General features: G+C 48.8%; 1 protein-coding gene across 2 annotated transcripts in view; it reads right to left on the reverse strand.

The window, feature by feature from the left end:
* The window catches only part of SAMD4A (sterile alpha motif domain containing 4A), a gene marked incomplete at its 3' end in the record, with an annotated part of 105,046 nt that extends 88,196 nt beyond the window's left edge, over window positions 1-16,850 (reverse strand). For both annotated transcript variants that reach the window (XM_080345879.1, XM_080345878.1), the window contains exon 1: window positions 16,548-16,850. In XM_080345879.1, coding sequence (XP_080202005.1) covers window positions 16,548-16,743 — 196 coding nt within the window. In that variant the 5' untranslated portion in view covers window positions 16,744-16,850. The remainder of the gene's footprint in view (window positions 1-16,547) is intronic.
* Between the last annotated feature and the right edge of the window lie 513 nt (window positions 16,851-17,363).

A 17,363-nucleotide genomic window follows, 5' to 3' on the forward strand; every position in this document is an offset into this window, starting at 1 on the left:
CACCCGCGGGGGGATTCCTCCTCCAAAAGCAGGAGCCAGCGATGCGGGCAGGACCCCCGGCATCCTCATGCCGTCAGGAACCGCTCTGGGTCCCACATCTGGATGCCAGCACCACTGGATTTCAGCCGCGATGCTCCAGAAAGCCTTGCGCCCCCAGGCGCATCGCTCGCCAGCCTGCACCTCTCTTTGCACATCACTTTGGAAGGGATGGGAGCAAGACTTCTTAATGCACATTCGGACAAAAATACCTCTTTTTGCGCTGCCTTTTTTAAAAATAAAAGTCAAACTGCCCAGCCAACATGAAAGGCTGGATAAACACTCCTCCTTTCCCCAACAGAAATTACAAAAATGCCTTTGAATTTGTGTTGGCAAGTAACAATGTTTTTTATGAAAGAGCTTCATTGAAAAGTCACAATTCGGAATGTACTCATCTATTCTAAGTTCTTTTTTTAAGTTTTAATTACCACCTTAACAGTATTTTGACATAGTTTATGGTTTGTTAGATTGTATTATGTGTTACAAATGCCAAAAGCACCTTTTGGAAGCACCTTATTATTGTATTAATGCTAACTGTGAGGTTCATGCTGCTGAGTCTTATTTCGGCAATTGAAAAATAATAAATTAATTCAATTCGGAGAACAGGCTGCCATTCATAACCCAGCAATTAAGAACTGATTTAATTTTAGATACTGCCGCATTCTTCAGCTCATTGAGTTATTCAGTACTGACACCGGTACTATCAGTATATGCCCAGTTCTTATAAAACAGACCCAGGTCACTTTCTCAGCCCCTAAATTAGCGACGACAGAGATAAAAAGTGAACACAGCTTGAGTCTCTCCCAGGAGCTGCAACAGACGGTCTTTGCTGAAAAAAAACAGAGCGTGAGCACGGAGCACACGCTGGGATTTCTACCACGATGAACTAAATTATATCAGCCAGGGGCATATAAGGAGTTAACAAAAATAAAACACTCACTGGAGTGAGGCAGAGCTGACTGCGCTTGCAAACCAGGGTGTGCAGACATCTGAAGGGAGATAAAAGCAGAGCAAGGCACAGCTGGAGAGGAGCCCTCAGCCCCATCTCTTTCCCTCCCTGAGTCGCACAGCAGGTAGGAGACAGAGAAAGGAAAATGCATTTTATTTGGGCATGGGAGGTGATGCGCAGGGCGGTGTGGTGGTGCTGGAAGGGCTCCCGTGGCACCCAGGGGACAGGAGGTTGCTGGCTGCATCCCACTGACGAAAGAGTCCCAGCGGTCCAGGGACCCGCACCTGCATCCTGGTGGCGATGGGCAGCCTGCCCTCACTTGGTGGTGGCAAATGTGACATGTCTCCGGCATGTCCCCTTGGGCACGTGGCAGCAAACGCTCAGTGTGATCACCAGCAACCTCTAAATTGTGAAAATAGTCTTTCTGGGCAAGGAAAGGGAGGGTGAAGAGGAGCGAGGGCACAGGAGCTCCGCTTTCCCCGTCTGTGCTCACGGTGTCACCAGCCACCTCCAGCAGCAGGAGACCACAATGCGTGGAAGAAAGGGACACGCATGGGTTGTGCCAACGGTCCAGACTTGGAAAGTGAAATTACCACATGCAGTGATGGACAAGCTGGCCATCACCTCTAGTGGTGGCAGTGGAGGACCCTGGGCATCACCTGAGACACTGAGGTGACACAGTTATTTGCAGCTCTGCTGCAGGGACAGGTTGCAGCATCCCAAAGACGAGCTGGCTAAGGCAAGACAAGCTCTGGGCACATGCACATGCCGTGGAGCTCGCCGCATGAAAACAGGGATGATGCTTTGGGCTTCTTGCCACACGGGAGGCCAGAACGCTCACCAAGAGCTACGTGAAAATACCCCGGGGGTTGGTTTGTTGACATCAATTTGCTGAAGCTAATATTCACAACAACAAATCTTAATAGTACAACAAAAACATTTTGCAGAATAGCAAAGGGGTTGTCACCAAAAGCCCAGCGGTGGGTGGGCCAGAGAAGCAGAGCAGCAGCGCCAAGCTGACCCTCAGGCCCCGGCAAAAAAGCTCTCGGCACCCTTGGGACCTGCCATGGAGTCACACCGAGTGATGAGGGCTCAAACATAGCACCCTTAATGGCGTTTGCCAGCCCTGATGAAGGATGCGAGGACGCCTTTAACACATCTTGCCCTCCTGCCATGAGCCCTCCCGAGTCAGCAACACACGTGAAAGCAAGAAAAATTATATTAGACCTTGGTTTTTATAGGGTTCCCCTCCTCCTCGTACAAAAAAAAAAAGGAGAAAAAATAGATCTCCAAGCACATATTTTTATTTACCAATATTCCAACTGTCTCATTTCCTGCTACGTCCCTCTCGAAGGCAGGAGTGTTGCTGCACTAATTGTAAGTCTGTTGAGAAACAGGCTACCCTCTGCTTTCAAACGGGAATTAGTGACGCTCGGCCTGACCTTGCATTATTTCGCAGCACTGCAACATTCAAAGAAAATTACAGCAACTTGTTAAATGCTTTAAGAGGTACAGCAACCCTATTGCTCCAGGTTCACATTAAAAAAAAACAAATCAAAACAAACCAAAATCAAGCTCTTAAATCATGACTAGTGCTTTAATGTGGTAGGATTTACTCTTACATTTTAAATTAATTCATTTCTCATTTACTTGAACAATCACGCTAGCTTTAATGAGCTCTCCCTATGAAAACCAACTACAAAGGATCAGATTTGCTTATGCTACAGAGCTCTGCACACCTAGAAAGGAAATCCTAAATCATCGCCCGTTTCTTAAGAGCCAGATTACTAGTTTTTAATCCTCTCTGCCAGATGCATTTTTAATCTCTTTATGTATAATAAAGCAAATTACTGTAATTGTATGGGTAAACTGAACCAAAATACGTACATCAGATTTATTTTAAAGAAAGAAACCGAACCCTCGGTGATGTTTTGCAGAGCTGGCAAGTGCTGCAGCTGGGGGTTGAATTCGGCTCTGCAGGTGCTGGCCAAGGATGAAGATGCTGCACGGTGAGTGAGGAGCTTCATCATCCATCGGACACTGCTACGGGGCTCCTGTTCCTCCCCTGGGTCGAGGGACCACACTGGTCACAGATGGGCAGCGCATCCTTGTGTTCATGAGTAAGAGCCCAGGATGCTGTGCAGCTGCTGGTCCACAGCAAGTCCATGGTGGGAGCTGCTCACCCCTCCAGATTTACACCGGTCTGGCTGTCTCGAGCCACCTCCTAAACCATTACACAGGTTCTTTGCTCTCTACCACCACCAGTTTATTGTCCTGGTGAATCGGACGCTGCCACCCTCACACCGCAAGCAGAAGCACGAGGTTCATGGTAAAACTTCCCCACTCACCAAGCCAAAAAAGCAAAACTCATCACGATCCACTGATGGCCTCAGGAAAGCCCGCGGGTAAGGTGGGCGCCTTCAAAACCCAGGGATTTCACCAGCAGCACAAGCAGCACATGGGAAGGAAACCCAAACCAGGTACAGCTGCAGCTCCTCATCCAGAGCTTGGCATCTCCCCACCACCTCCACTTCTGGAAAACACTGGCCCAGGTTGGCCAGACAGGTGGTAGATGAACCATCCCTGGAGACATCTCAGCCCAGGCTGGACGGGGCTCTGAGCAACCTGAGCTGGTGAAGATGTCCCTGCTCATGGCAGGGGTGGCACTGGATGAGTTTTGAAGGTCCCTTCCAACCCAAACCATTCTGTGACACTGTGATTTCTACCAAGTCTGTTCTGCCCAAGAGAGAAAGGGCCACATGCCAAGCTTCTGCAGCCAGACAGGTCTGCAGCGAGGAGCTCTGCCTCTCCAGAACCACCAACTTTTGCCAGCACCATCTACTTATTAACTCAACAACACCTTGATGTGCCTTCGTAGAAAAAGAGAGACAGCATCGCAAAGTGTTTTTTCCAGATCAAGGAGATTGCTGCCAGATCCAGTGGCCCTAGGAGGACTAAAGAGGTTGTTCCCACTTTCCACCAGTGCCAGGTAGGCAAATTCAGCAGGATAAATTCAGAATAATTACAAGCAAACACCCAAGAAGATATTTTTGTAGCCATTTCACTGGTGAGCAGGACTCACCCACTGGAATTAAACCCAGCTAAAAGCATCACTGAATTCAGCAGGGTGGTCTATCAAGCAGCAGACTAAATCCTTCTTCATTTCCATCTTCGAGTTGGGACTCGCTCATGCTGCAATTCGGAATGGGCACAGGGGTCCAAGCTGGGGGAGACCAAAAAGGAACTGGCGCACGAGCATCAGCTTTCACACAATCCCAGGTTGAAAGGGACCACAAGGATCATCTGGCCCAACCTTTCTTGGCAAACCTTCCCATGCAGGATGGGGATAAGAGCGCGGGAATGCAAGAAGTCCCTCAGAAGTGCTGAGTGTCTCCTGGGAAAAATCCTTAGCAACCTTTTTTTTTAAAAAATATAAAAAAATATAAGCAAATAAAAGTCACAGCAGAAAAGGCACATTCTGCCAAGATGCAGAGGATGCAAATGGTGAAAAGGCTGGGGTACACCACACAGGGATATAAAGTGATATAAACTCCTCAGCCAAGACTCAAATAAATAAATGCAGGGAGGAATAAATGTTACAAGTGTTGGACACACAGGTAACCCAGGCACAAACCTTCTGGAGCTAGAGGAGGGTTTTCCTCCCCACCTGTCATATCTAAGCCATATTCGGGATGCTTGTTTGTACCGAATCCTCCTCCTTTTCAAGCAGAAGATCCCATGCCCAGCAAAATGGATTATTCTGGATTCACAGCAAGGAACAGAAAACAACTGAACATTAATGCTAACACTTGGCTTTAGGAGCGATTTAAAGAACTCTGGCTTCTCCGTTCCTTAATCCCACACCACGCTTCCCCACTACCAACCAGTATCGACTTCTAACAATGCAAAAGCATCTGCCCACATTTTTGCAATTATTTCAGACCCGGCGAAGAGCACCCTCCCCTTTCTGTAGGGTTAATCTCAAGAACAGTTGCCAAAATGCTGAGAACACAGTCGAACAATAGCTCCTCTGATGAAATTCCTCTGCTCCATAGAGAAACCAGTATCCTCCAGCTGCTATGGCTTGTCCAGAGAGATCTCCAAGTGTTTACACGCTTCCATTTAAAAAAGGGAAAAAATATAAATTTAAAAATATGACAAACTGAAAAAGTCGAGAGCAGCTTGCAAAAGAATTAATGCAGAACCCTGCGAGCTAACCACAAAATAATAGTTTTATTAATGCAACATTCGCTTTGTGTGAAATATAAACCCGGGACACGAGTGGACAGAGGGTAACGCCGGCCACCTGTCCAGGGATAGAGACTCGCTATACTTATCGGTACAGAGACCACTTTTAGCAGCTCCATCCCTTTAAATACTTATTCTCAGCGGAATCTCTGATCAGTCATTTATAAAAGCCGGGTAGCCGAGCTGGACAGCTGAATTACAGCAGCTATTATCCACGTATGCCTGAATACAAGCAGACACCTTTATTTATAAAGGCTCTCCGGCTGACCGAGATTTGACATCGGCTACAAAAAGCATTCAGCATCCAACTGACTGCTCCCGAATAATGTGATGAAAGGTTAGCGAGCACAGGCCGAGAAGACACCTTTGCACGGCGCTATCGTTAAAAGAATTCATGCTGCTGCAATGACTCTCTTAACTGAGTGTGTTTAAGGAATTGATTTCCTGAACAGACACAGAGATACACACCTTCACCTCTGCTGCTGGTATGTATTCAAATTCACTCTAAGACATTTAGAGTATTTTTTTATCAGGCTTATCCCCTCTCCTTTCAGACCTCCTGGGTCTCTGCACTCTTTGAGCTGCTGCTTCTTTGCTTGTTCACCTTTTGGCTCACCCCCACCTGCAAGCCACGAGTTTTCCACAAAATACGAAACGCACGCTTTCCATAAAACGTAGGAACCCACGTCACGCAGGTAATACAAATGCAAAGGGATGGAGGAAGAAGAAAAGCAGGTGGTAGGAAAAATCAATTGCTCACGGTTGGTTTTCTTTAGCTCTAATAGTCTCAGAGGCAAAGCCCTGACAACACAAGGTAAGCAAGTCCAGGGCAAAAATGTGAATTCTGCTTGAAACTGACAGCAACCCCAGGAGCAGCTATGTGCAAACATACCAAGCAGGGCTCAGCGGGGTGAAGGAAGGCTTTACGTACGTTTATGTTCTCATCAGGCTCCTAACTCTGCTATAACAACCCAAAACAGGAGCTGGCACCTCCCCTGGGGTGCAGAGATGGGAGCCAATTCCCAACGGGGCTCCAAGGGCTGTGCTGTGCCTGCCCGCACAGTGATGGAAAGGAAGAGCCTTCCTTGCCTGAATGCTTATTTTTTTAAGTAAGGACCACCAAAAGCATCCTCCTTGGATGCCCAAAAACATCCTTCCTGTTCCCAGCACCTTCTCCCCATCCACCCATCCACCCCAAACCCACAGCACCGGACTCAGCAGCACAGGACTGAGCCCCATTACAACTCTCCAGCTACAATTCCCTACAGGTGATGAAAATTCGAGGGCTGACAGCAACAGGATCAGCCAAGTGACCTCAAGCATCCCTCACAGCACCAACACGAAGCTCTGGGGAGGTCTGGATGGGATCCCCATGGGTGACCCTCAAGACCCCAGCACCAGCACCAGGAAGGAGCTGTGCACTGCGAGTATGTTGTTATGGTTACTGGAGGGTTTGTTGGGGTTTTTTTTCTTCCTCTTTTAAAAAGAATTCTTATCAGTCTAACATAATGCTGCCAGTCAATAACAATTCTTATCTTAAAAGGTCACTCAGGTAGTTATAACAGTTCATCTACATTCCTATTATCTGGAGGGAAACAGCCAGGGGACTTTGTATTTTTTCTAAATAATCCACTTCTTTGGAACGGTAAGACTTAAAAAAAACCTACCCAGAGCCAAGCTGACCCCATGGAGTACACTGGGGAATAGACAGAAAAAAAGGTAGAAAAATCACATCGATGTTTGCTGCGTGAGAAACGAGGGGAATATCCCAACAGGATAAATATATAAAGCAGGGAAATGCATGAACGTAGACCACAGCTGCTGCAGAAACACTGCGTTCCGCTTGCAAACCTCAGATCGGCCAAGTTTCTCCACAACAAAAACTGTGGGTTTTTTCCTCCACATTTCTCTCGCCATTTTCTTCCTTCTCCACTTCCCATTGCAGACAAGAGACGGAGAAAAGACAACAACGGGAAAAACCTGAGGACAGGAACCACCGATCTGCGATGTTCAGGGTTTTCGCTTCTTTGAGAACACAGGAACAAGAAAAAAACCCACAGCAGCACAGAAAGCAAGTTTCAAAATGTTTCAAGCAAAACCTGGTAAAACCCTGTTCCACCCACCCACTCAATTACTTCTTATAGCAGTTCAAACTCCAAACACAACAGATACCCGTATCCTACCAGGTAGTGGTGTAAACAAGGAGCAGGAGAACTAAATGGTTAAAATTAAAGCAGGTTTGTGGTTTGTCTGAAATAAGTTTTATAAAAAAAGAAAAAAAAAAAGAAATCTGGAATGAATTACTTGCGAGGATCAGTAACAGAAGCGAAGCCTTTTAAAGCGCCCTGTGCTTCTTCCACTCCAGGGCTGCCTTGGAGCAAAGCTGCTGAATCCTGCACATGACACTCACAATATTAACGTTACTTGAAGTAAAATAACATCTCCAGGCACGACAGCTCAAGGCGCTGGGCCACATCCAGCCCTGCAAATGCCAGGGAAGGTTTGGATGGACTGCGGCACAAGCCGGCTCAGCCATTGGTACCATCCATCTGTATATTCCAGAAGAAAGTCCCATGTTCACAACACCAAATGACCAAAAGTTCGTTCAAGTACGGTAGCATGTGCAGGAGAAAGTCCTTGTTGACCCTGTAGATTACTTTTATACAATACAAGAAAGTTTTTGTGCTCCAGCTCAAGCATTGCAAATGTCCTGAAGTGTCTTCAAAGGGCAGAGCCAGAATTAATAGTAGCAAAACACAAAGTTATCACCCCAGTTTGAACCTGAGAGATCAGAAGTCCACAGATTTCATCACCGAGCAAGTGGAGCCTTCGCTTGCATCAGGCAGGAGCCCCAAGCCGGGGAAACCATCAACAAGGTGCTGCAGCATGAGCCCCATCAGAAAAACGCGCTACGATTCAGACACTTGCACCAAAATCTTTGATACACTCATGCCATGGAGCCACCAGGTGCAAATACACCAACAAAAGCACAAGCTGGGAACCACTATCGGATGGGTGAATCTGTGCTGATAAATCCTTCACATCTGCTTGTGCCTTAGACTTGTTTGCCTGGGGAGCCCATGCTGACCCCACCAGGTATAAAGCAAAATGGGTTTCTGCCTCCAGCAATGCTCTTCGCGCCCCAAAAGGGCTCATTTTCTGCTCCATACCCCAAAATCAGAGCAGATCAAATTGCGCGGTTTCCCTGCAATGGGTGAGACCATCCCAAGCCCTCTGCTCCAAGAGAGGAGACCAATCCTGCATTCCCCCCCGTGCCAGCAACGCAATTCCCTCTGCCTGCAAAAACCCTTCCAAAAAACAAACCAGCACCACGTTCTCCAACAGAGAAAGAATCCCAAAGCTGTTTTGATGAGATCCTGCCCCTCCACTTAATGCATCTGCTGCAGAAGAGGAAGAAAACACACAAGTGGAAAGCGGGGAATGAATCCGCTCGCTCCAACCTCAACTTGATTTGCAATTACCAAGGCCGAAATGGAAAGCCACCAGCTTGGCTGTTTGCCATTGCCAAACACACTAAGCAAACCTCTGGGTCTCCTTCATAGGACCAGAGCGCTAGAAAAATAAACATATCGGGGCCTTCATAGAATCATACAATGTCTTGAGTTGGAAGGGACCCACCTGGTTTTAGCAGCTCCTGTGTAACCAAGAGTTAGCAAAATGTAATGCTCGTTTATTTGTTGAAAATAGAAAGAAAATACAAAGGGCACATGCACGCTCAGAGTCACACACCTCGTGTGTCGGGGTTTTCTCCGGCCGCAACTCTTAATCCCCACGCCTGGGTTTCTGCAGATGGAAAGGGTTGAAAACACGGTGATTTTGCCGTTGGCTCCTGCACTCACTCAGCATCACGCCAGAAGTGGGGAGAAGAGGTGCGAACCCCAAAACACAGCCCAGCAGCTTCTCCGCCCTTGGGTGGATGCAAGCCCTGAGGAGCTGTTGGTTTGGGTGCAGCGGTAGCACGAGGGCTGCCCTTTCTCCAAGCAGTTATCTGAGGTAACACTAGACACAAGCACGACGCTAGAGAGCTAAAGCACTGACGAACGCATCTTAAAATAAAGCAAGCATTCACACTAATTACTATTTCAGTTACTCACTCTGATTGCAAACATGACTCCCAGCTTGGGGAAAAAATTGCTTTGATGGGCCATGTATTAACTTATAATGGGATTTTTTTTATGGAAGATGAGAAGAAAGGCCGGGGCTTGTAAGATGATGAGAACTCACACCACGGTCCCCCTGGTCCACAAACACCTTCACCAGCTCCTGCGGGAAGCTCTGGTTGACCATCAAGGGTTTCAAAGCAACTGGCCCAAAAGTAAATATCTAAACCATAAATGGCGAGATGGGCACACAGCTCCGTTCAGGTGCTGAGGTCTAACACACCAAAGGATGTAACCACACAGACAACCATCCACCAGCAACGGCCTGGGCTATGAGCAGAGGACCTTCCCCATTCATCCATTAAATCTCATTGAAGATATTTGCAAAGTAGGTTGTTTTAATTGATGGCTCTACAGGTGGTTCTCATTCAGCTCCTGATCTCAAGCTATCCTTGACATCTGCCATCAGCTGCATCCTGACAGGTTGAATATTGCCATAAACCATCAGCAATGCCCCGTGCGGTTCCTCCCATTCACATGCCATGGAACAGAATTCAATCTCAACTACTTTTCCAACTGCAAACATGAGATCTCTGCACAGAAGGGTAACAATTGGATAGAAATCAAGGGAAAACAAGCTGGCCCAGATAGAAAACTCCAGCTCAAGTCTGCAATGATGCATGAAATGCTTCTCTGCATCTTCTACACGCACTTCAAAAGCAGGATTCTTCCCAACTGCGGTCACTGGGGGAATTAATCCTGACACCATGCCTCTCACCAAGGCACACTTTATATGACAAAACCGTTAAAAGGACACTGCCAAGTACGGAAAAGTCTCTTTGGGAGGGAGCATCCCGCCTGCACCAGCACAATGCTCAGGGCAGCAAACCACAGTGTTCTCATTAGTTAACTTTTTTCTCCCTCTGATTTTATGAATTGGTATGTAAAAAAAGTCCCCCTGGAAGAGACACACCTGTCACCCAAACAACCTGGCCTCGTTAGCTCTGCCCCGTGGAGCAAAGCTCATCAGTGGTACTGCCGGTGCTCTGCGAGGTTCTCCCTCCTTGGAGTGCAAGGGGCGAGTGCCAGGAACAGCGAGGGAAAGTGTTTTTAAGGAAAGAGCAGAAAATGTAGAAGCACAGAGGTGTCTCCTCTCAGTCCCGTCAAGGGAAGTGCAGGCAGAGCGAGGAGGAGGATGAAGGGCAGCCTTCGTCACGCCGCCCCACAGACCTACACCCAGCCAGGGCTGGCGTGACCCAAATGCTGGTGTGCGCTGATTCCCGCAGCTACTCTGAAAAGTGTCTTTAAAAATAAAAACCTTTGAATCACAACATTGCAAGAGAATATTTGGTGTGTAACCTTGCTCAAAACCCCTGGCTAACATTGCTTTGTACCTCTATTTCCCTTGCTATTCTCCAAAAAACCTGGCACACGTGATTTTTAGCCCTCAAGTTTGCAAACACAACCCAGGCAAGATGCGTGGGGAGCAGCTCATGCAACAGCATGCAGATTAAAAGCAGCCAGCGTCCAACTTCTCAGCAGATCTCTCCATTTCAGAGTCCCAGCTCATGATTTTTAATGAGCAGGGCTGCTCACAGTCCTCTCCGGGCTGAAACAAGGGAGCAGAGGGAGCACACGATGCCAGTGTCCACATCTTAGTGATCCCATGGGGAATGGGGCTCAGATCCTTGCCTCATCCTCCTGGGACGCCTGCACAGGACAGCCCAGCAACACTTAAACCGGAGCTCAGCACTGCAATGCAACACTAAATCAAGAAAAAATAAGAAAAAAGAAAGAAGTGGGAAGCATCTCCAAACTGGGCACGGGGATGATTTTCCGTGAGCGAGGGTCACTGGGGGCAAACTGTGAAATCCATACAGTGGAGGGGTGGCAGCTTCCCGATGGGCTGGGAGACTGTCTGCAACAGCCGTAGGGCTGGAGCCACAACCACCTAAGGATATGAGAGGCGACGTCTGCAGGAACATGTCATACCTTTTAATAGACCAGCCGGTACAGTCGGGGAAAGGAAAAAATAAAACAAACCTCACAACCACACAAGCCCTCCTTTGAGCTGGTGCACCTTCGTGCTTGGCCATTTTTTCCAGCTGCATCACTTGGTCTAATTAAAGACATTACTGCTCCCTGCAACCCCTGTCTCTTCCTCCAGCCGGTCCTTCCCAGGACAAGAAATCTAGGTCATTTTGATGTCCTCATTGTGATACCTGACAGCCTGCCGAAATGAAATAAAGATTTTGGCCTAAACCTGTGAAGTAGTTAATGTCCTGCACACAGGGCAAAGAAAGCTACTTATCCTTCAAAAACAAGAGCTTAAAGCTGTCTCTCTGCTACCATCAGTGCCAATGGGTGTCTGGATGCCTGGAGGACACACAGGAGCCTTTGGGCATCTCTACTGACCAGCAGAAACTGCAGCAGTGCTGAAGCTGTGGGAGCTCCAAAGCCAGGGCTGATGGCATGAGATCACAGAACCTCAGAGTGGTTGAGGTTGAAGGGACCTCTGTAGATCCCCCAGTGCAACCCCCCTGCTCACGCAGGGTCACAGAGCAGATCACACAGGTGGGTCCGGGCGGGTTTGAATGTCTCAGAGAAGGAGACTCCACACCCGCTCTGGGCAGCCTGGGCCAGGCTCTGGCACCTCCCAGCAAACAAGTTTCTGCTCATGTTCACATGGAGCCTCCTGTGTTTCAGTCTGTGCCCGTTGCCCCCCACTCTGTCGTTGGGCATCACTGAACAGTCTGGTCCATCCTCTGACACCCATCCCTGAGATATTTATGAACACTGATGAGATCCCTCTCGGCTTCTCTTCACCAAGCTGAACTGAGATACAAGACTGCTTCAGAAGAAAACCCCCAGTGACACCTCTGGCCATCAGAGAGGGGACACCTGAGCAGGCAGGAGCAGAAGCGCATCCCGCACTCAGTGCCAAAAGCCTACGGACCACGTCTGGTGGATCCAGCAGCCCCCATCTCCTCGTGGGGTCCGTACCCTGCAGAGCGGCCACAGCAGCACCCCTCGGTGTCCTGGTGGGCACAGGAGCACCGCGGGTCCCGCTGCCACCACAGGTCCCGTTTCCCTCCTTCCTGACCTTTACTGGTGGCTCAGAGGAGGTCGTCGCGTCCTGACGGCTCCGAGCAGCTGGGAGCAAAGCCGCCCAGCGAGGCCAAGCTGGAAGGAAGGAAGGAAGTTATAGCCGGCTTTTAAATAGCGCTGGGTAATACCTGAAACTTCTATTTCGGTGCACGGATAATATGGTTTCCATATTCTTCTCCACGCAAGGCAGGCCAAGCCATTTGCACTCAAACTGAATTAGCAGCAACCCACATTCTTCATCAGTTAAACAATTAAAGCTCTGTGAGGCCACTTGTAGTGACCATGGAGAATAACCACGAGCTGTACACTTCACCTATTGAAGAAATGTATAGATTTCTTTCCATGTTCACTTCTATTTTACCTTCATAATCGAACAATACCTTTCAATGCACTACGGATTGCTGCCCCTGCACCACATGTAGTCACCACATCTCTGGTGTGCTCAGAGACACCAGCATAGGTTTCTATGGGATGTCTCTTATCTGAGGTGGGCAATATGGTTATATCCACCTCTCCACGCTTGAGCAGGTACTCAAAGAGCCACAGAAGAGGTTCCTCAGGCCTTCTGGCAGTTCACAGCAGAGCCACGTTGGGTTTGCAGTCATAATGAGGAGGGCTTGGCTGCCATTCTCAAAAATATCCTTACACTTGCAATAAAAATAAGATACAACTCCTTCAAAATAAATATACTTGCTTCTCTGTGTCAACTAACTGACTAAAAAGAGAGCTTTTTCTTCCTTGAGGTTCTCCCATCTCACCTGCCACACAGCAGATATGTCTACCAGGCAAGAAACAACCCCGACACCTTTGCTGAGAGAAATTTTCCTCCAGACCTGGTCCACACACCCAAAGGATCATGAGTCCAGCTTCACCAGCCAGCAAGGATTTCATGCTCTGGTCTCCCTTTAGGCCCCGTCCTGATCTCAGTTGTTGGTGATGCTGCTCCCAAGAATGGCGCCCATCCACCAAGGAACACAGTGGGACTGTCACCTTCTTCTAACAGCGGTGAACTAGAGGTAACATTCAAGTTTTCCAAGCTCCCAAGAGGGCTGGGTCAAGCAACAGGTCTTGCATGTACAAAACAATTCACTTTTCACAAGGACCCACCATTAAGTCAATTCGGACACTTGCTGTGGCACATCAGACCAGCACGTTGCATTCAGACCAGACCAGTCACGGTGACACCCCTTGCCAGATGGAGGATTTCACCCATGCTTCATAAAATAGAATCATACGATCATTTTGGTTGGAAGAGACACTCAAGATCGTGAAGTTCAACTGCTAACTCAACCCTGGCACTGACCCATGTCCCTGAGAACCTCATCTCTGCGTCTGTTCAACCCCTCCAGGGATGGTGACTCCACCACTGCCCTGGGCAGCCTGTTCCAATGCCCAACAACCCTTTGCATCAATAAATTGTTCCTAATATCCAATCCAAATCACCTTACTGAAGGTGACCACACCACATCTTACAGCCAGCTCCTACAGCCCCTGCCACCCCACAATCCCATGCACACCATCATCACCACGCCACCAACGTCAACAGGGATGCTGGTGGGACACGTACAAGCAGGGTCTGGGAGGAACTCAAGTTAGTTACGCAAACAATGGGATACAACAAGTAAAGAGCAACGCAAGGTTAGACGACAACACTGCTTTTCAGAAGAACTCAGTGCGATTCCATTGCCAGGCAAGTGACAAATGTCAGGCACTCGAAATGGGCACTGAGTAAGAATGGTTTAAAATACACAGGTGTTTTAAGAAGAAGGCAGTGTCAACACTGGAGACTAAAAGCTATTTCCTAACAGTGCTTGGTTGCAAACCTCAGCCACTCTTTCCTCCACCGCAACGGGATTGCCCGCCTTGTGAAAGCCCAAGTCCTGCTCTGCAGGACACACGGAGACATCCACCCTCCTGGAAAGCCCTACAAAGAAGTGTTGAGCAAGAGGAACTCAACGGATGCTGGTTTTGCTATCGGCGTTACAAATGCCCTGGAGGAACAGCTGATTTTTTTGGAAGAAACGTCAGGGAAAGTGCAGGCAGCTCCATAAAGGCACCGAGGGACAGGCCGGATGCCAAACTTTGCTCGCAGGAGAAACCCTCGTGCCAAGCAAGGTCAACGGGATTACGGGGTGAGCAGGGATTGCTTGCATGAGTAGCCATGGGAAGGGTCCAACCCCTGGTTGCCACCTTGGCTTACATCGAGATGCCACCACACAGACGGCCATACGTGACTTTGTATCTGGGAAGACTTAAGCTGTTTTCCTTTGTAATTCGCCTCTTCTGCAGTCAGGAGGTAAATCGCCCCTCTTCTAATTACGTGACCAACCTACAGGACACGGCTACTGCCAGAAACACAGTTTGAATGAAAAACTGCAATGCTGACACAAGAAAATAATTAAAAATGTATCGCTTATGCTGACTTGCAGCGGGAATGGCAGCAAGGCTGCGCCAAGGCCAGCATGGGAGGCTGCACATTTCTCCTGGAGCAGCTGAGTTTAGAGAACACGCTCCCTCCCCGGGGCCTCCCCACCCAAATGGATGAAGTTCGACCCTTCAGCTGTTTATAAAAACCAGCAGCGTTGCGCCCAGACGCACTCGGCAGCATTCCTGCCTCTCATTCCTGCGGGCTATATAAGGGAACGGCCAATTCCAGCCTCGCTCCCCCCAGAAACAGCCCCGAGCCCTTCGTGCCGGAGCAGCCCCCGGGCTCCGTTTCCTGCAGAAGGATTTAAAAATAACAAAAAATTAAAAAAATTTTTTAAAAAATCCATCCTCAGTGGAACACGGCGTTGGGCTGGACCTTGTCATCAAATGGCAGCGCAGGCAGCTGCCAAATCCTGCCGGCTCGGTGCTCTAATAGGGAACAGCTGGAGAAAGGGACCCTGCATTCCTCCCGTCCCCGGCAACACTGGGGGCTCTGTTCGGGATCCGGCCGCCAGCCCGCAAGATTTCCACCCATCCCCAAACGCAGCCAGGCTGCTCCCCGGCACCGCTTCGACACGCACAGCCCCAAAAGCAAAAAGCTCCTGGGGCACCCTGGGATTTTAAACAAAAAGATGCTTTGCAACAGGGTGTGTTTTTTGTTTGTTGGGGGTTTTTTTTTGCCTTGCCTTTCTCTTTTTTAACAGAACTATGCAACTTAAAAACAGATTTTGCCTTCCCTACTCGCAATCTGTATTTCACAAACTCCGCTTAAAGCGACTTGCAACCCTGCGCACATCTGCACAAACACAAATGTAACACATATACACCCATAAATACGTTAACGCACAGCGCAATTCACACATTGCTTATACCATTTCCATCCTGCTCTAACTCCGTTTACTTCTGCGGAGTTGAATAACTTGTAAAGGTGCATAAATAAAGCCAAAATATACTTTCGTAGCCGCGCACATTTTTTTGCAATGCGTCCTGTACGTTCAGTAACATAAAACAGCCTACTCATATTTTCTTAGAGCTCCACTGAAACACAAGGGGGTATTCAGAGCCGCAGGAAAAAAATGCGTCCAAACAGGATCTGAATGATGAAATAGGAATTGCCACATTTGGAATTAAAAAGAAAAACCAAACAAAAAAAAAAGGATAACCCAGCCACTCAGACCTTTAGAAAATAACAGTTTGCTTAAGGTAGTAAGAGGCTTCTTCTGCATGTTGCAAAAGCAAAGCAAGCCACGTTGTCCAAAAGAAGCCTAGAAAATCCAGACTCTACGTGACCTGACTTACTTATTTCACAGGAAACTGCATGGAAGGAGGAAAGGGGGGGGAGGACGGGGGAAAGCGAAAAAAAAACCCCAAAGCACCAATCATTCATGCTGCCGTAGTTACACCACGCCATAGACCCGAGGACTTTGCTGCGAAAAGCTGAAATAAGCCATCGCCCGTTTGAAAAATAAAACATGAGAAGACGTTGAATGCGTTCAAGCCGGGGAGCCAGGTTCCCCTCTTTGCTTGGGTGGCTTGCTGATTTATTATTTTTTAATGTTTTTTGTTGGTTTTTTAAATGGTTTCGCCTGCATCGGGGCATCGTTCGAGAAGGTTTGCAGCCAAAAAATATTGGAAAATGAAATAAAACCCCAACTTACCGGGGTTGTTGGCCTCCCCTTCGAGGATGTGGAGCTCGGTGCAGTCGGCCAGGGAGTGCTCCAGGCAGAGCTGGAGGAAGCGAGCTTGGGTCCGGCTGACGCGTTTGAGGAGCGAGAGCAGCGCAACAGTCTGTTCGCACTCGTTCCAGCCCTTGAACCAACCGGCCAAGACACCGACCTGGTCTCGAAACATCATGGTGAGCCGGAGGAGACGCACCTCTGCGGGGGGAGAGAATAAATAACCGGCGGGATCCCCCCGCCTCGACGCTGCTTGCGCCGCTACGTCTTGGGTCAGGATTTAAAAAAAAATAATAATAATAAAAATTAGAGGCGGGGGGGGGGGGAGGAAAAAAAAATCTCCTCTGCGATAAAAAGGGTGGGTTTTGGTTTGGACGCAGCTTTCGGCCTGGGTTGGGTTTTGCTCCGGCTCTTCTGGCTTCGGTGCAGCGCTGGATTCCCTGACGGCGACGCTGGGAGAGGAAAAGGGGGGGGCGGCCAAAAAAAATAAAAAAGGCCAAAAAAAAAAGGGAAAACCCCAGTGTAAGAGGCGGTGGCGGGTGGGGAGCGGTGGGGGCCTCACACCTGGAAAAGAAAGGGGGGGTGTCAGGGGGGCGGCGAGGAGGAGGAAGGCTCGGCCCGGGCACTGCAGCCTTCCTCCCCCCCCCTCCTCCAACGAGATCTCTGACACCCCCTATGCTGCCAGCGACCCCCCAGTTGGTTTGGGTGAAGCACCCCCCAGTACCCCCCAGGGTGCTCCCAGCAGCACGGGGGAGGGGGGGACTGTCAGCACCCCCACGCAAAGCACGGGGGGGATAA

Source organism: Nesoenas mayeri (genome assembly GCF_963082525.1).
Source record: "Nesoenas mayeri genome assembly, chromosome: 5".
In the NCBI taxonomy this organism is placed as follows: domain Eukaryota; kingdom Metazoa; phylum Chordata; class Aves; order Columbiformes; family Columbidae; genus Nesoenas; species Nesoenas mayeri.